Source organism: Thalassophryne amazonica, chromosome 19, assembly GCF_902500255.1.
Source record: "Thalassophryne amazonica chromosome 19, fThaAma1.1, whole genome shotgun sequence".
Taxonomy (NCBI): Eukaryota; Metazoa; Chordata; class Actinopteri; order Batrachoidiformes; family Batrachoididae; genus Thalassophryne; species Thalassophryne amazonica.
In genome coordinates this window covers 38,668,262-38,688,290 of record NC_047121.1, presented here as the reverse complement: position 1 = coordinate 38,688,290, position 20,029 = coordinate 38,668,262, and the positions used below count along the sequence as shown (strand labels likewise).

The 20,029-nt window shown below is 41.7% G+C and overlaps 1 protein-coding gene across 1 annotated transcript in view; it reads left to right on the top strand.

The window, feature by feature from the left end:
- Nucleotides 1-7,147: 7,147 nt before the first annotated feature.
- plppr3a (phospholipid phosphatase related 3a) overlaps nt 7,148-20,029 on the top strand; it is a 30,082-nt gene continuing 17,200 nt past the window's right edge. The window contains 7 exon segments of the mRNA XM_034159451.1: nt 7,148-7,169; nt 7,172-7,227; nt 7,557-7,673; nt 7,675-7,743; nt 10,688-10,817; nt 13,871-14,066; nt 17,622-17,679. Of these exon segments, the coding sequence (XP_034015342.1) occupies nt 7,148-7,169; nt 7,172-7,227; nt 7,557-7,673; nt 7,675-7,743; nt 10,688-10,817; nt 13,871-14,066; nt 17,622-17,679 (648 nt within the window).

Here is a 20,029-nt window from a genome sequence, read left to right as displayed (position 1 = left end):
ATGCTCACAACTCATACTTGCGCAGACAAACACAGATGTGTCACAGAGGACAAGTGCTGTTGTGTGAGATAAAAAAGTCGCTTTCTCGTCAGTAACGACTCTTTCTCCCTCTTGCTCTCTCTGACTTTTGGTGAGGTTAAAGCGCTGACTACAGTGGGTCACCACGTGGTGAAGAGAGTGAGACCCAACTGACACCCATCGTCTTCCTAAGCTGATTTCAGCAGTGCTGGCATCCATCTGTGCCAGTATCCTCACACCCCCACCACAAACACATTTCAGTTAGTTTCTTTCTTATCGTTATTCCTCTACGTCTTTGATCTCCATTTATCTTGTCCCCCTTCCTCTCCTTTCCTCTCTCTCTCTCTCTCGCAACCCATTTCTAGCGATCATGGAAATTAGACCGTATAAGTCTTTGATTCTCCATGCCTTACACAGCCTGCGGGTCAGGGCCTGTTATCCCCGCGTGACAACACAGACGGGCAGAAAAAAAGGTTTGAGGTAGAGGAAGAGTGAGACTGATATGAAGAAAGGAGGATGCAGGGAAGATGAGAGGGAGAAAAGATGAAAAAAGAGCGGTGGCAAGGAGACAGAAATAAGCAAAGCTAAACAAAATGTAAGCCAAGGACAACAAAATGGGGAGAGAGATAAATGCCCGAGAGACAGGAGATATGACAGCTGCAGTATGAGTGCAGAATCTTTCAGAAAAATATGGACTTTTTGAAGCATAGCAGAGAATATTTGTTGACTGATACTTCAGTTTCAGTGCTTTAAGGGAAGATGCAATTTTCTTGAAAAAAATGGAAATGCAAGTTACACTGTCAACACTCTGCATACAAACCCAAATGTTTTTATTATTATTATTATTATTATATTATTATTATATTATTATTATCACCTCCAAGGAGGCAACGTTTTCTTGGTTTGCTCAGGTAGGGGTTGTGGGGGAAATGATTCTTAGATGCATCGTGATGCAGACATGGGATGATTCTGAATCGACTCACAAATGTCAAAAATTCATTTTCTAAATGTTAATTTCAGGAGTAGGACTGTGGGTGCTGGCCACCATTAATGAGCACTTCTCAGGTTCCTTATGCAAACCTGTATTTCTACTTTTTAATCAAACGATTTTTGAGCCAGTAATGTCCTTTCTATTTCAGTATATTGCCATACGGCTTCACTACAATGATGGTGTGCAGAGCAGCTGCAGAGGCGAGATACATTGCATGATGAAACAGAAAAAACACTTGTTTCTGAACTATGATAAATGTGACACACAACAGAACAAGACAGCAAATTCTGGCTACATCTGAACACAGTTTTTACTTCATAATCTAAAAAAGCAAATCAGTTACAGTATCTGACAGAGTGTTAGGCAGCATTTTGACTTAGTGGTTAGCACCGTTGCCTCACAGCAAGATGGTTCTGGGATTAATTCCCCTGCTCCTTTTGTATGGAGTTTGCATGTTCTCCCTGTGTTCACGTGGGTTCACTCTGGGTGCTCCTGTTTCCTCCCACAATCAAAACATGCTTATTTAGGGTCTGCTCCTTTCTCTGTCCCTGACCAAGACAGCTTCTTTGCATGTGGAGTTGATTCCCGGGCTCCCACTGCTCCTAATGGGTTGGAGTGTGTCTAACTGTAATTAGGATGGGTTAAATGCAGATGCAAATGTGTGTGTACAATTACAACAAAGGCCCTTCTTCTTGAATGTGTTTGTCTAATAGTGGCCTGCAGTAGACTAGAAGAACGTGCATTGATAATTACTTCATAATCATACCACAGCCCTCTAAATCATAATCAAAACAATTGGGAGGCTCCAAGAGAGTTCTACTCCTAGTGTTTGCAGGATTATGGAAATGTGTCGGAATCTTTTTTTGTTGTTGTTTGGTTTTTTGTGAAAGTTGGTAGAAAGGTGGGGTTTGGGTAATTTGATCCAGATAATCCAGATTGTGGATTTTACTGGTTTTCACCAAGTCTCACCTGTTGTTGTGCGTTAGCACTCTATCTTTTTTTTTTTTTTCGTAAAAAAATAAAATAAAATGTACATTATCTTTTGAGAAATTCTTGACAATATTGAAAAAAAATGCTTATACTGTACGTATATATATATATATATATATACATACATACATACACACACACTATTATATATACGAGGTCTGTTAGAAAAGTATCCAATCTTTTTATTTTTTTCAAAAACCTGATGGATTTGAACCACGTGTGCTTGCATGAGCCAACCTTGAACCTTCGTGCGCATGCGTGATTTTTTTCACGCCTGTCGGTTGCGTCATTTGCTTGTAAGCAGCCTTGTGTGAGGATGGGTGTAGTCTCTCTGCGTTTTTCTTTGCAAGGAAATGGTGGAACGACTGGAGCAGCGCGACTCTGCATCAAATTTTGCCAGAAACTGGGCGACAGCCAGGTGTAAACCATTCGGATTATTCAGAAGGCTTTCGGTGTTTCAATTCTCGGATAGTCACACGACTGAAAAGCCACTGAAAGCCGTCTGAATCTTCCGAATGGTGGACGAGGTGAGCATGTCAGGGCATGTCCTGTGAGGCTTCATCACGGAGGCGCTGTTGCTGCGCCATCAGCTTCGTGCCGATGAATTTCGCCACCACTCATTTCATGGCAAAATCTTCTGTCACAGTGGAATGTGCCGAAAAAGTGCTGATGTCCACCTCACCACCACCACAATTTCTCGGATAATCACACGACGGTCCCACATCATCACAGCGTTCACTTTGGAAATGATCTGGTCGTTTCAGCGTGTTGATGCCGCCCAGAGCACGGCGCGCCCTCCACCGTTTACAGCCATCTTTAAACCGGTTGTACCGCTCCTTAATCTGTGTGATGCCCAGAGGATCGTCACCGAAAGCCGTCTGAATAATCAGAATGGTTTCCACCTGGCTGTCGCCCAGTTTCTGGCAAAAGTTGATGCAGTCACGCTGCTCCAGTCGTTCCGCCATTTCCTTGTAAAGAAACAACGACGAGAGACTCCACCCATCCTCACACAAAGGCTGCTTACAAGCAAATGATGCAACCGACAGCGTGAAAAAAATCATGCATACGCACGAAGGTTCAAGGTTGGCTCATGCAAGCACACGTGATTCAAATCCATCAGGTTTTTGAAAAAATAAAAGGTCAGATACTTTTCTAACAGACCTCATATATATATATATATATATATATATATATATATATATATATATACAAAACCAGATCCAGACTTTTATCACATTGACCAATATGCACTTTTTATTAAGTCATTATCAATCAAAGACGTAGCCACAGGGGTTACAAATAAAGATTTATATTGGGGAAGAAAGCAAAAGAGAGATAAATGGATGTAAGATGGAGAGAAAAAAATTGAATACAAGGGTAGAAAAATTGAAAGATTGTTTGAATGATGTGAACAGATGGAAGGTGACTCAGAAAGAAGCAGCTAATCAAAATGGGACAAGGAGAGATGAAATAGGTAGAGGGTAAGCGTGAGGAGGAGAGGACAGAAACAAGAGGCGCTTCAAGGGTGAGAAGCGGCAGGAGATGTGAATATTTTAGCCTGTTTGGTTTTCCATTTGGGCCCTCAGCTTTTGAGTTATCACACAGGCCTTGTGCTCGCCTACGGGTTAACAGAAGGCATCACCATGTCTGTGAATGTGTGAGAAAGAAGATATTAATTCACAATAATGTCATTTAAGTTAATAAGCTCCACTTTGATTTGTTTTTGAACCTTTTTCCTTGTGTGGAGTCACAATTACATGACTTTTACAAGAGTCCAGTTTGTGTGTGTGTGTGTGTGTGTGTGTATAAGAAGATACACTGGGTGCAATTAAAGTGTGCGGCGTGCCTTTGCTGAGTTATGCCACTAATTATTAAAGAGCATCTTTGCATGTCGGTGTGTGATAACCTACAATGCACTTCATTACAGAACATTATATGAACAATTACGGTCCTATCCTCCACCTGGGGCAAAGCCATCATTTGTTGTTTCCGCCTCATGCAGTGGCATGGTCGCAGGATTTGGGTTGGGGGATACCATAGTGAGGTGCCCCTTTAAGCTGAAAAGAACACATCTAAAAACGCTACATACAATATTTAAATGGCACAAAATTTACCATATTTCATTTAGTCCGTCAATCAATCAGTAGACACTAGAAAAAGGCAAGTTGATTCAGAATTGCTTATTATTCTCAAACACTTCATCAAACATTAAAATGTTGTGTAAAAAAAACAAGAGGGAAACAATTTGTTTTAAAATGTTTTATTACATTTTTACTTTAGCGTTCTATTTTTGTCATCTGGTAGGGGATGCTGTAACATCTGCTTTTCCAAGAGAGGGTGCTGCAGCACCCCATGTCCCACGGCTAGATGCAGTGGTGGCTTTCACACCCTACAACCCCATCGTTTAAATGGTATCTGTGCACCCATGGGTGTGTTGGTGTTAACATGAGTTGTGGTCAGTCGCGGTGATGGTGTGTCAATATCATGTAGAAGTACAAAATGATTGCACCATAGGCCAGTACAAACCTAGTGTAAAGTCAAGAATGGTGTTTATATGGTATATAATGGGTGTATTACTCAGACGCTCCTTACATAAGTGTGTTCACAAGGATGAAATAACAGAAAACACATGGATAAATATAAAATCTCCCCTTACTACTTCACCTCTGGGAGCTTTGGTGGCTGTGGTCTACTGTCGTGTTTCTGGTGGTTGGCACCACCAGAAACTCCTCTCACTTGAGTCAGCTTTTGAAGTAGCATTGTCCTGTATGCTTGATTCACTCCAGCTCTTAAAGAATGTGACGGATGATACCCTGAGTGTTTTATGTCAAGTAATACTAAAAACATTCATTCAGTCTTTCATTTTCAGTACCTGCTTACTCCTGTCAAGGTTCACAGAAGGTTGGAACCTATCCCAGCAGCCATAGGGTGTGAAGCAGGGTACATCTTGGACACGATGCTAGTTTATCACAGGGCCACCTAGAGACAGACAAACTAATCCATACTTGCGTGCACACCTACGGCCTAATAATGGGAACACGCCTTGGCTAAGGAAGTAACATGCATCGGACTGGCATTCCAGTCATAGACTCTCATCCTAATCTGGAGATAAGCACCAGCACCAATGAGCCCCACGGTTTTTATAGAATTTACTTATTTCTCATTATAAAAGGACAGTTTCACAAATCCAATGGAGATCAATGAATTGTTTTTTTTTTAGACATTTTTCAATATCAAAACAAAAAATTGTTCCTATAATAAACAAGCCCAGAATTCAAATCTTGATCCTGGTGTATCATTAAATTCTGTAGTTTCTCTTTTGTTTTCCTAAAATTGATCATTCTTCCAAATTTCATGGAGAACATTCATTTTCTATACCTATTTACTCCAATCAAGGTTCAAGGGAACCTGCAGCCTATCCCAGCAGTCCATCCATCCTCCAGCCATCCATCCATTCATCTATTTTCCATACCCACATACCCCATCAAGGGTCAAGGGAACCTGGAGCCTATCCTAGTAGTCCATCCATCCATTTTCTATACCCACTGACTTCAAACAAGGGTCAAGGGAACCTGGCACCTATCTCAGCAGTTCATCCATTGATCCATCCGTTTTCTATACCCACTTACACCAATCAAGGGCCAAGGGGGCTGGAGCCTATCCTAGCAGTCCATCCATCCATTTTCTATACCTGCTTACTCCAATCAAGGGTCAAGGGAACCTGGGCACCTATCCCAGCAGTTCATCCATCCATCCGTTTTCTATACCCACTTACTCCAATCAAGGGTCAAGGGAACCTGGCACCTATCCCAGCACTTCATCCATTCATCCATTTCTATACCTTACTTCAATCAAGGGTCAAGGGAACCTGCAGCCTGTCCCAGCAGTCCATCCATCCATCTATTTTCCTTGCCCACTTACCGCATCAAGAGTCAAAGGAACCTGGAGCCTATCCCAGTAGTCATCCATCCATTTTCTATACCGCTTACTCCAATCAAGGGTCATGGGGGTGGAGTCTATCCCTAGCAGTCCTCCATCCATCCATTTTCTATACCCACTTACACCAATCAAGGGTCATGGGGGGCTGGAGCCTATCCCAGCAGTCCATCCATCCATTTGGTATACCTGCTTACTCCAATCAAGGGTTACAGGAGGCTGGAGCCTATTCCATCAGTCGTTGGGCAGAGTACAACCTGGACAGGATGTCAGAGCCACATATAGACAGAAAAATTCACACTCGCAATCTTGCATGCACTCCTGTGGTCAATTTAAGTTCCCATTTTACCGAACCTGTATGTCTTTGGAAGTGGGAGGGCGCCAGTGTGCCCAAATGGAACCCATGCAAGCACAGGGAGAACATGTAAATTCCACAAAGGACCAGGTGGGAAGCCATCCCACAACTTTCTTGCTGTGAGGCAACAATGCTAACCCACTAAGCCACTGTGCAGCCTTGATGGAGAACAGTGTACTGTATGCTGATATTGCCCAAATCGTGGGGAAAAAAGTAAATCTTCACATTACAGGTCTCAATCAACACCAAATACTGGGTTTTATTATCATTAGTAGTAGTAGTAGTAGTAGTAGTAGTAAGACAGAATTCCCCCCATATTTTGTGAATATCAATGTGATCACAATGCCCCCCATATTTTCTGTTAAAGAAATGGAGAATCCAAGTCACGATCCCGATTTAAAAAAACTACTGGTGTAATTATTATGGGGTGATCACCACTACCATCTTTCTTTTGAGATCTGTTTCAGACAATTGATCACAATGTCAACAAAAGCCATATTTTTTTCCTCAAGTAAAGAATAATTATTGCACCAACCTTTGTGGAGAGTAATGTGTTAAACTGTGAGAAACTAATTGAAATGTAAGTACTTATATGTTTTTTAAAAAGTACAACAGGATGCACAGACATTACCATTATGAATATAACCTGAATACATCTCAATATTTTTAATTTCACCCACTGAAAACTTTGAATTCATGTTTCATTATCAGATAAGTGCAGGCTTGCAGAAATTGAAACATCCTTTGATGCTTGCAGAAATATTGTTGGTGGAAGTTGAAGGAAGCGCTCTGAAAGGTACTCTGACATCTTTTGGCATTCTGTGATCCCAACAGGCTGTGACTGGTCCCACCCCAAGATGGTGTCCCCCAAAAACAAGCCAAGAAGAAACCGCCCAAAGACAGCATCACGCTGCTGCCCTGTTTCTACTTTGTGGAGGTTTGTTTTGTGTGTAAGTGTGTCTCTAGAATGTAGATTAGATGGGTTCATGAATCACCCTTTTATGCCAGCAGTCATTCAACATGACTCACTGTATTTACTCAAGTCACACCAGTGCTGCATGCTTCTTTTGCGTGGAATACCTTTTCATACATCTGAGGGTAGAGATTGATGTTTTTCACTGGCAAATTTTGAGTTCTGAGCTTCCAGCAACGTCATGTTTATAGATCCAACACTGCTTGAATTGCTCCATATTATATATTAACTGCTTACTCTTTGATTTGCCAGTAATCTTGATGGACATGTGGTTTGTGTCTGTGGTTGTCCAGCTCCCTATCGTCCTGTCTCCCTTGTGGTCTCTGTACTTCTTGGAGCTGACAGATGTTTTGTCTCCGGCAATTGTGGGCTACCGGTGCCATGACCGTGAGCTGTCCATGCCCTATGTTCGAGACGGGTGATGAGCTCATTCCACTGCTGATGCTCCTAAGTCTGGCCTTTGCCGGTCCAGCAGCATCCGTAAGTCCATCTGTATCTGTGGAGTCATAAACATCACTGATGGGGGAGTGAGGGTATCCTCTTGCATAGTGAAGTTTAAGGGAAGAGTCCCATTGGCACTACTGTATACCAAATCTAGTCTCTTTATGGTGAATTTTCTGCTAAATACTACTTTTCAACACTATAGGATTGCTTTGTTTTGATACTGTATTGTGGTTTACTATGTCAAATGAAAAAATTACCTGTTTTATTGAGCAATCTCCCTATGGTAATAAAGCAGTCATATTCTGTACAGACATTTAAGTCCAGACTTAAGACACATTTATTCTACCTCTTGTATGGCTAGCATACTGCCATAACATGGTAATATGCTTCCTATCCTTTTAAATTCATTCTATTAATAAATGGAGCGGGTCTCGGCATCAACTTCATGTAAATGCTGTGTCTGTTAGTGAAGCTTAGGGCTAGCGACTGGGATCACCTTAGTATTTTCTCTGCGTTCCTGTTGGTTAATGCTGATATATTATACCGTAGTGCAGTGTTGGGCACAGCTAACCAAAAAGTTAGCTTCGCTAACCATTAATTCAATAACTGAAAAGTTATATTTTATGACGCTAAAACCGATAACTGCTAAAAGAAAATTATTTTTTAAGATAACCGATAACTTTTAGTATCGATTCAGACGCGGCCACATCAGATTAACACTGTCGGCTTCTGATAAACCAGCTTACTTTAAGTGCCGCAGGGACTGCTGGGTAAATTCAAGGATCACAGACACAAAACGAACACACGAAAAATGAATGAATAAAAAAATAAAACCCCAAACACTGTCATCATCTTTCAAAAGCAGTAAGACCATAGGATTAGAATCAGTTTATCTCCTTATTATACACCGTCATTTACAAACTAAAAGCTGCTGCTTTTTTCACACACTTTGAACCCTGCGGCTTAAAACAACCGAAATACATCCTTTAATGTATTGATTGACAGAGTAAAGAACACATAGTAAATATAATTCTTACCTGTTAGTTTCAGTAGGATTCATTAAATTCTGAAGAAAATATTCCACATAAGCATTCTGATTATCCAAAATGGTGCGTAAACGGTGAGAAAAGTCCCTCACAGCTGTGCCGTGAGATCTCTTCTCTCCCACTGAGTCTTGGCTATTAAATTATCCCGTGCCACAAGAAAATAAAATAAAATAATGTTAAAAGTAGTAAGTTTTGTTTGTGTCAAGCGGACGGTAACGTGTAACGTCCAAAGTAAAAATGAACTACACTACCCACAATGCTCCCTGCGTCAACCAGCCAATCACGTCTTGTGCTTAATGATGACATCATCAGTAAGCAACAGTCAGCTATAAACCACTGATCTACACGACAGAGATTAAAATGTTTGATTTTAGGGTTTACAAATTTTTTTACTGTTAAATGTTGCTCACTTTACCAGCAAAAAAAAAAAAAAAAATGTTAGCGGACTGAAAATTATCAGAACTAAATTTATCAGAAGATAATTGGTCTGATGATGGTTTTAAAACTTATCTGAAAAACTATCTGCTAACAAAAATATTAGCTTTGCTAATTATCGGTTTCTCGGATTAGCTGAACAGTGCCACCACTGTGTGTGTGTAGTTTTTTCTGGCGACTGATTCTGCTTTTTTTTTCTTCTGTCTGAGGTGCGGATGGACATCACAACATCATGGGCTGGCTGTGATGACTGCATAGTTTCTTAAAACAGATGTGGAATGTGAACAGAGTCTGCAGCGGGAACAGGCCCAGTGAATGGCATGAGCACTGCTGGATGACTCCTGTGTGGACTTCTCATCAAATTAATCTTTTTTTTTCCTTTTGTAAAGTTTGTTTGATTTCCTGTTTCTTCAGCTTTGTAAAACTTTGCAAAAACCTTGTAACTGTTAGGAATGGCCTAAGCATTGGTCACCCCTTTGAGTCTGTTCTGCTTGAGGTTCTTCCTCAATATCAATCCGAGGGAGTTTTCCCTTACCACTGTTGCATGTGTGCTTGCTCCAGGTGTTGGTAAGTTTAGACCTTACTTGTGTGAAACGCCTTGAGGCAGCTTTGATGTGATTTGCTGCTGAGAAGCTAAAAAAAATTAATTGAATTGAAAAAAGTGGTGTTAAAACATAAAACCACAATTGCTGGGATTGCTAAAAATACTTGTGCAGTTGCATTGAGTAGCCATTTAACTGATCCACTACAGTGGTAACAGTGTAGAAGTTGGACAGCTAAAACATTGACAAGCCAGGCTGTGTAGACAGTAACTGAAAAAGAGTAAACACTATCGTCTTTAACTCACCAAATGAATACACCGATACACGTGTAAACTGTCTGCTTGGGTGGACCAGACAGTTGAAGCTCCGATGTCTCTTTGTTAGTACTCGTTTTGCACATTTTTAGTGTCTTGGGACAAATATTTCTGAACAATGGCATCAGATCTCACAGAAATAATTACATATATAAGTGAGACATCACACCATACAACTCAGCACTCACAATGCAAATTCTGTTTCCCCTCAGAAATGCAAATTAATGGACACATTTATAAATCTGCACCTGACATTCCAATATACAGCCACAAATATACCACAGCCTCTTTAATCAATAGGAACCCATAATCCATCAGCCTCAAGGAGACCAGCGGACCTCTCAACTTCTCATCCATCACTCAGATTGGACATGATCACTCGACGATTTCAGCCTGCTTCCATTCTCCCTCCACCTCACTGTAAATCACAGTCAGTAGAATGGATATTTGACAGTGATCGAGCGTATCATTTTTCTCCTTTTTTAAACGTTTTTCTTTCTTGTACAGCATGACAGAAAGAGATATTATATTCCAAAATTGTCTCCTTTTCAGTCTCACTCTTTCTACTCGGTCATGGCACCGGTAGCCCACAATTCAGCCTTTTTTAACTCCACTTTATCTCCCTCTCTCCCTTTCTCCTTAGATCATGATGGGGGAGGCCTTGATGTACTGCATGCAGTCCAAACTGAAGACTTGTCCCAAATCAGAGACGAGCATCAATGCCGGAGGCTGCAGCTTCAACTCATTCCTTCGAGAAACTGTGCGCTTTGTTGGTGCGTCCAATCATTTAGTCTTGGGTGTTCTTTGGTGTAACCAAAGAACATCATTTTGAGGAGGGTTGATCTAACCATACACTGTGTCACACAACATATAATGTACTCAAACACTTAATGACCTGTAAATGCAGCACCTTTTGCCTTTGTCAATTTTCATGCATTTATGGTAAATATCTAAGTTTTTGTCTATGCACACACCAAAAAGCTTATTTCTCTCACATTTTGTTCACAAATTTGTTAAAATCTGTCTTTATAAGCAATTCACTTTTGCCAAAATAATCCATGTACCTGCCAGGTGTGGCCTAACAAGATGCCATTTAAACAGCATGATTATTGCACAGGTGCACATTGCACTGGTCACACTAAAAGCAATCTCTAAAATGTGCAGTTTTATAACATAACACAATGCCATAGATGTCACAAGTTTTGACAGTGTGCAGAGCTGATGATGCATCCAAGCACTCTTAGAAGTGCAAACCACATCAACACAGGGCTGCCGCATCCAGCTTCTTCACCTAAAATAAATTTTATTTCTAGATCAACTGCACCATTTATTGTGATCAGTCCAACCCACGTCTGTATCATAATCATGCTGTTTAATCAGCATCTTGATATGATGCACCAGGCGGAGGTGAAGTGCTCTCTACCACAGCTTGTATCAAATTTGTCAACAAAAGTACAGGAAATAAACTTTTTGTGTTTAAAAGTGTTGCATTAATATTTTTGGTACATATATAACAGCTTAATTTTAAATAATGTTAAATAATACATGGAAATGGAAAATTTAATTTTGTAATGACTGAAAGACAGCTGGAGACCCCCTTAGCAGAAAACAACACCGATGGGATGTTCAAACAGTCTTCACTGACAGCTAAGCAGGCTGTTAGAAAACAGCAGCAGTTGCAGTCTGTACTTAATAGTGTCCAGGTAAGAACAACCAATGTCGTCATAGGTAATACAGATGTGCCTGGTACACAGATCAGTGTGAAAGGCAACAGTATCTATGTGAACAGGAGCAAAGGGACAGTCCAGTTTTATTTGCATGAAGTCATTTGTCAAGAATCAAGCACACCAGACAGGACGTCCAACAGATGGCAGGCTATACTCAGAATAAACAGGAAGGCAGCAGAGTAAGTAAGTAAGTAAGTAAACTTATTTATATAGCACTTTTCACAGACCAGGGTCACAAAGTGCTTCACATGATAAAATCAATAATACAAAATAACACATACAAACATTTAAAAGAAAATCAAGCTAAAATGCAATTTTAAAAAGGTGAGTCTTAAGTTGCTTTTTTAAAAACATCGACAGAGTCCTATCGAGCAAAGGGAGCAGGGAAGCTCATTCCAAAGGCGCAGCGCCACGGCTTTAAAAGATCTGTCCCTCGAGTTTAAAACCGGTACAGGGAACCATCAGCGGTTCAGGTTGGAGGACCTCAGGCCCCCTGGTGGACACATACGGTTGGATCAGTTCCTTGATGGATTCCGGAGCCTGCCCATGCAGAGCTCTAAATGTAAGCACCAGGATTTATAATTTGTCCTAAAGAGACAGGGAGCCAATGCAGGGACTTGAGCATTGGGCTAATATGGGCTTTCCTGTGGGTGCAGGTCAGAAGCGTGCAGCGGAGTTTTGCACACCTGCAACCGAGCCAGTTCCTTTCTTATTAGACACGTGAACAGGCTGTTACAGTAATCCAGTCGCGAAGATATAAAAGCATGTACAATCATCTTTAACTCTTCAAAAGACACCATTTTTCGAAGTTAGAGATATTCCGGATCTGGAAAAAACAATTCTAACTAACTGTTTCGTATGATGTTTCACCTCTGTTGCCTTCCTGTTTCTTCTGGAAATCAAAATGTAGAGATAGAATGCAAGAAAGCTGGTTTACCACACTAGACAATCGGCACTGGAGTAACAGGAATTGTGTTGGTCAAATACTGTACAATTCAATTACTTAATCGAGAAATAAATGGTGCACATAAACCTGGAAACCCGAGTAAAGGAATGACAACAACATACACTACAAGCACAACCATCAAAGTAAAAGCACACAAACAATAGCACAGAATTCATAGAACAACAACAATGTGGGAGGATATTACACTACATGTACAAACCACAAGATAAACACTTGTAGGGAACAACACTATTTCAAGATTCTGGCAGTAATAGGACTGGAATTATGCTGAGCACAGACGGACGAATGGACGCAAAGTCTTTGCACTACCCTATGGCCATATTTTGGCCTCGAGTAAAAACGGATTGTTGATGTGCCACACAGCTACAAACTTTAAAATCTTGTTTAAAGACTCCTGGTGACCTGAATTAACTTGCTGAAGAAAAAAAAAGATCCCTTTAAACTAACCAGGTAGACTCCGATGCCGGCACAGACAGACGGACACAAAGTCTTCTCAATACCGATGGTAAAACTCAATCCAGTGTTTGAATAAATGCTTCCTTATTAAATAAATTTTAGTGTCTCGAGTCTCAATAGGCTTGCAGAACCACTTGAATCCTCTTTGTTCTTAAATTAATCAGCTCAAAGTCGCTTTAGCTGCACTTCACTTTTGCCCCACAGCCATCCACAAGTCTCTACAATGTCTCTGCATCCTGGATGGACCTGACACCACAGTTTGAGAACCACTTTAATCTCATATCTTAATCGATAACTTAAAAATACAAAAAAAGAATTGTGTTTACGGCCAAGCCCCTGCCTTTATTCCACCTTCGGAGTAGTAAAATGAGCTAATTACATGAAAGAAATGATGGGTGACTTAATAAAAGTGGCGTGCTATAATCCTTTGCAGAAATTGTCAAGAGGCAGAATTTGAGCTTTGAAGTGAAAAGAGTAATTAATTCACCTCACCAAATATGTGAGTTTGTTATTTCATAACATTAAAAAATAGCTTGTGGGCTTACTTATGGTTGGCGAAGCGAATTTGGAAAGCTGCACGTGTTTGTATATAAATGAACAGCTCAATGTGAAGAAACCGCCAGGGAGCCCGAGATCATTTACCACCTCACCGTGCCTCTCTCGCTCCTTCCCTCAGGTGTTCATGTGTTCGGTCTCCTGGCAACAGCACTGGTGACAGATGTCATCCAGTTAGCTACCGGTTACCACGCCCCTTTCTTCCTCACCGTCTGCCAGCCCAATTACACAGCTCCGGGAGTGTCATGTGACAACAATGCCTACATCACACAGGATATCTGCATGGGGAAAGATCAGTACGCCATCCTGTCAGCGCGGTACGACACAAACTCTCACACACACACATGCAGGGATTACAAGAGCACCCCACAGATGCAGCAAATGTCTGCAAGATCCTGGATCGCCGTGTCTTTAAAGCACAGCCACAGTATCTGGGCAGGATCTCGACCCAACATCTGCACTCCAAATGAATATTAAGAACACAGCAATGTCACCAGGGTTGACTGATAGGTTAATGTACTCTGCCATTTGCACATTTAGTGTATCCTATACACAGTGGCATTGGAAACATTACATATATGTGTGTGTGTGCTTTATAGTAAAACACTATGTTACATGTCAAACAAAGAAATTGTGGAATATATGTGTGGAACAATATGAATGTTTCCGGTTGTTCATGCAAACCTTTTCATTACATTTATTTACATTTTGAAAGGATTATAGGGGATTAAAGTAGTGCAGGACTAAAATTGTTGTCATTGCTGGATTTTAAAAAGGGTTTTCTTCAGTATTTATAAATTATAGTATATTTTCTAATCACGATAATTAGAATCTAAAAGTTTTTCTTCAATATTTCTCCATATGCTAGTAGTATCTTTCCTTTTCCTCATGAAGTAACGACATTACTGACCCCTAAGGCTGTATTCATATGCTGACAGAAAAGCATATTGTAATGACAAAAACTCTGAATGCTGCAAAAACAGCACCCAGGCCATAAACTGCTTCAAAAGTTTATGTTCAATTTTTTTTCTGCTTGTCACAAATCTAATTATTATTATTATTGTTATTAGTTTTACCTTTCTCCTGCAGACTCTGTGGCCTGTGGGATTGTCTCACATAACACAGACAGCCTCGGTGGGTGTTACTCGTCGCACAACCCAGAATTCAGATATGGATATCTCAAACAAGCCATGTAATGCTTTTATTATGCATTTATTCAGATTACATTAGATTTGGTTAGACAGAACTTTATTAATCCCTTGGGAAGACTCCCTCAGGGAAATTGAGGTTCCAGCAGCATTGTATAGCAGCACACAGGGTAAGAAGCACACAGAGTATCATAAATTGAAAGCAAAAAAACAATTTGTGAATATACGAGGTCTATCAGAAAAGTATCCTACCTTTTTATTTTTTTTAAAAAACTATATGGATTTGAATGACGTGCGATTACACCAATCATGTTTGAACCCTCGTGCGCATGCGTGAGTTTTTTCACGCGTGTCAGTGACGTCATTTCCCTGTGGGCAGGCCTTGAGTGAGATGTGGTCCCGCCCTCTCGGCTGAATTCCTTTGTTTCACACGCTCGAGACGGCGCGCGTTGCTTTATCAACATTTTTTCTGGACCTGTGAGGAATATCCGAGTGGACACTATTCGAGAAATTAAGCTGGTTTCAGTGAAAAGTTTAACGGCTGATGAGAGATTATGGGGTGTTTCTGTCGCTGTAAGGACTTCCCACGGAGCGGGACGTCGCGCAGCGCTTCCAGGCGCCGTCGTCGGCCTGTTTCGAGCTGAAAACATCCTAATTTAAGGCTTAATTCACCCAGGACGTCGTGAGAGAACAGAGAAGATTCAGAAGAGGCCGGCATGATGACTTTATGCGGATATTCCACTGTTTAAGGACATTTTGTAATGAAAGACGTGCGCGCAAATTCGCCGAGTCGTTTCCGTGACGACTTGGCGAATCTGTATGCGCCGCGACAGGAAAAACACCTCCGTGTTGAAAACCATTTGTAAAATTCAGGCGGCTTTTGATAGCTTTCAACAAGTGAGTAACTGAGAAATTGTTTAAACAGCTTGGGCATGTTCCAACTTGCCCGTTAAGGTTTCCAACGGAGGTGTTTTTCCTGTCGCGACCCCCCGCGGTCGGGTCCAGCCCGACATGCGACTCTCCCCGCACGTTCTTTCATTACAAAATGTCCGTTAACAATGGAATGTCCGAATAAACTCCTCATGCCAACTTCTTCTGAGAGTTCTCTGTTCTCTGACGACTTCCTGGGTCAACAGAGCCTGAAATGTGGAAGTTTTCAACTTGAAATGGCGAGACGCTGCCGCCTCGAAGCGCAAATCGCCGTCAGGCACCATGGGCCGTCCTTACGGCGACACTACCAGACCAAAATCTCTCATCAGCTGTTAAAACTTTAACCGAAAACCAGCTGAATTTATCGAATGGTGTCCACTCAGTTGTGCCTTACAGTTTTGAAAAAATTTTTATCAAACAAAGCAGCAGTCTCTGAGCCATTCCTAAACAATGAAAAAAGGACGAGAGGGTGGGCGACTCCTCACTCAAAGACTGCCCACAGGTGAATGACGTAACAGACAGGTGTGAAAAAAACTCTTGCATGCCCACGAGGGTTCAAGCATGTCTGATGTAATCACACGTGATTCAAATCCATATGGTTTTTGAAAAAAAATAATAAGGTCGGATACTTTTCTAAGACCTCGTAGATATAAATACTAGTCATCTGGATCGCTACTGGCTACTCTCCTTTCTGTCCTCTGTCTTCCTGTTACTCCTCCTCCCCCTGAGTGAGGAGTTGTAATTTTTTTTAACCAAGGTCATTTCTGCATGAAAGAGAAAGTTGGCAAAAAAAAAAAAAACAACCACACTTGACTATAAACAGTAGATTAAAAACTATTTTGACCCTTTTAAAAGCAGATGCTTGTGTAACACACTTTCTTTTGATTTTTTTTTCTTTTTTCTTCTACTTATTTTTGTTCAATTTGTAGAAATGGGCTTTTACATACAGTTTGTGGAGAAAAATTGCATGAAAAAAGGTTATTTATTATTTCACAAATAAACGTCATTTCCCCAGGAAATCTATATACATGTTATTTAATGAAGAGATAATTTGTACAACAGCATTGCTTATATTTTTACTTGAAGACTTGTGTAAAACACACACACACACACACACACACACACACACACACACACACACACACACACACACACACTCTAGGCCAGGGGTAGGCAACCTGTTCCAGAAAGAGCCATGAGGGTGCAGGTTTTCTTTGCAGCCACTGACTCCACCAGGTGATTTTACTGATTAATGTCACTTTGAGCAGATGGAATCAGTTATCAGTGGAAATCACCTGGTGGAGTCAGTGGCTGCAAAGAAAACCTGCACCCTCATGGCTCTTTCTGGAACAGGTTGCCTACCCCTGGCCTAGGCTGACAAAAACCATTCCTCAGCACGTGTATTAGCTTAATAAGTGCACACAGACGGGAAAGATTACAGCTTAGCAGAGCTAATACCCTGGATAATCTTTGTAGTGTATACACATGCACACACATACACTTTTTTTTAAGGTAAACATGCATTAAAAGACAAACGCACAATCTTGTACATTAAACTAAAGCAGAGTCATTATTCAGTTTTCAAATGTGGACTTGTAAATAACGTGCTCACTCTTTAACATGAACCTCCTCCACGTGCACTGTTACGTTCTGTTTGCACCCCTTATGGATGTCACACGCATGGTCATCCTGTCTTGATTTTTCTGTTGCACACTCACAAAGTTATAATGCAAACAATTTCTCGTTCTCTCTCCCCAGACTCTTTCATCCCTAACTCTTCTCTTCTTCCTTCAGGAAAACATTTCCATCCCAGCATGCAACGCTCTCTGGCTTTGCCGCCGTCTATATTTCCGTAAGCATCTCCTACTCTGTCTTAATCGGGGTCCGGGCTTGTGTGACTGTAGAGCCATGTGTTTGCATCTTAACGTGTTGCTGTGTGTGTGTGTGTGTGTCTGTGTTTTGTGTCACCCTTCAGTTTCTTTACAGTGAGTGAAATGTGATTCGCTTTAATTGGAGACGTCTCGTGGTGTTACAGCGGCACTCACACATTCTTCTTGCAGATCATCAGTTTTGTCTTCACAGTTGTCTCCCTTTCTGCACATTAAGTTATTCGTCACATTTTTGAAATGTATATACAAACTTAAGTAATAATTGTTGTAAAATAAAATGAAAAAAATTCTGAGATGCATTTGAAAAGACTTTTTTAGTATAATACTTATGTGCTGCATATCAAAATGTTCACAAGAGTCCTCAGCTTTCAGAAATGCATCCCAGATACAGTGAGGAAAATAAGTGTTGTGTGGGCCGCCAGAAAAGGAGGTACTGGCCGATTTTTAACCGTCGCCACCCAGACAAGCCTGGCGCCCGTTGAGGGGGGGGGTCCTGTTGTGTGGGCCGCCAGAAAGAGAGGTACCTGCTGGCCCACCACCAGGAGGGCGCCCTGCCTGAGGTGCGGGCTTCAGGCACGAGAGGGCGCTGCCGCCCCAAGAGCAGACGAAGTGACAGCTTTTACTCATCAGCTATGATAGCTGTCACCAACATCTACGCCTCACCCCTGATAAAAGCAGACGACACCTCCACCACGCTCGCCGAGATATCGTCCTATCAAGGAGGTAATTTGTTCTCAGCCATTGTTTTGTCTACCACAGACCGTATTGCTTGTGTTATTTTGCAGTAGGTTTTGTGAGTGCTTGTAGGCTGGAGGCTGGGTTTTGGACTGACGTCTTCACTCCAAACCTTTGATAGTACACTTACTACTGCACGTGCCAGCTTTCTGGTGTTAAGGTGAAGGGTGTTTCCCCCACCTGACTTGCTGACTGTTTTTGCTCTTCGCCAGCAGTACCAGATCCGACACCGCGGAGACGGTGGCCACCTGGGGGAACTCGGGACTTGGCGGTCCAGTATTCTCCTGGTTCGGTGGCGGAGGAAATCGTGTGGTTCCGGTTCTTCTCCAGACGGACGTCTCCATCGTCAAGCCTGCCCACACGACACCTTGATTGATTGACTTTGTATTCATTCTGAAATCTGCTGTGTGTAGTTGTGGCATTCACAACAGTAAAGTGTTCAGATTTTGACTTCTCTATTGTCCATTCCTTTGCGCCCCCCTGTTGTGGGTCCGTGTCACTACACTTTCACAACAATAAGTATTTGAACACCCTGCGGTTTTGCAAGTTCTCCCCACTTAGAAATCATGGAGGGGTCTGAAATTTTAATCTTAGGTGCATGTCCACTGTGAGAGACATAATCTAAAAAAAAATAAATAAAATCCAGAAATCACAATGTATGATTTTTTTAATTTATTTGTATGTTTCTGCTGCAACAAGATCTTAACACCTGTGAAAATCAATGTTAATATTTGGTACAGTAGCCTTTGTTTACAGTTACAGAGGTCAAACGTTTCCTGTATTTTTCACCAGGTTTTCACACACTGCAGCAGGGATTTCGTCCACTCCTCCACACAGATCTTCTCTAGATCTTTCAGTTTGGAGTTTCAGCTCCCTCCAAAGAGTTAATATTGAGTTCAGGTCTGGAGACTGGCCAGACCACTCCAGGACATTCTTGAAATGCTTCTTACCGAGCCCCTCAGTTGCCCTGGCTGTGTGTTTGGGGTCATTGTCATGCTGGAAGACCCAGCCATGACCCATCTTCAAACGCTCTTACGGAGGGAAGGAGGTTGTTTGCCAAAATCTCGCAATACATGACCCCATCCATCCTCCCTTCAGGTACGGTGCAGTCGCGTCCTGTCCCCTTTGCAGAAGAGCACCCCCAGAGTATGATGTTTCCACCCCCATGCTTCACGGTTGGGATGGTTTTCTTGGGGTTGTTCTCATCCTCTAAACATGGTAAATGGAGTTGATTCCAAAAAGCTCTATTCTGGTCTCATCTGACCACATGACCTTCTCCCCATGCCTCCTCTGGATCATCCAGATGGTCACTGGTGAACTTCAACGGGCCTGGACATGTGCTGGCTTGAGCAGGGGGACCTTGCTGGCCTGCAAGATTTAAACCATGACAGCAGCATGTTTTACTGATGTAATCTTTGTGACTGTGGTCCCAGCTCTCTTCAGGGTCATTGACCAGGTCCTCCTGTGTAGTTCTGAGCTTTCTCAGAATCATCCTTAACCCCACAAAGTGAGATCTTGCATGGAATCCCAGACCGAGGGAGATTGACAGTCATCTTGTGTTTCTTCCACCTTCTAATA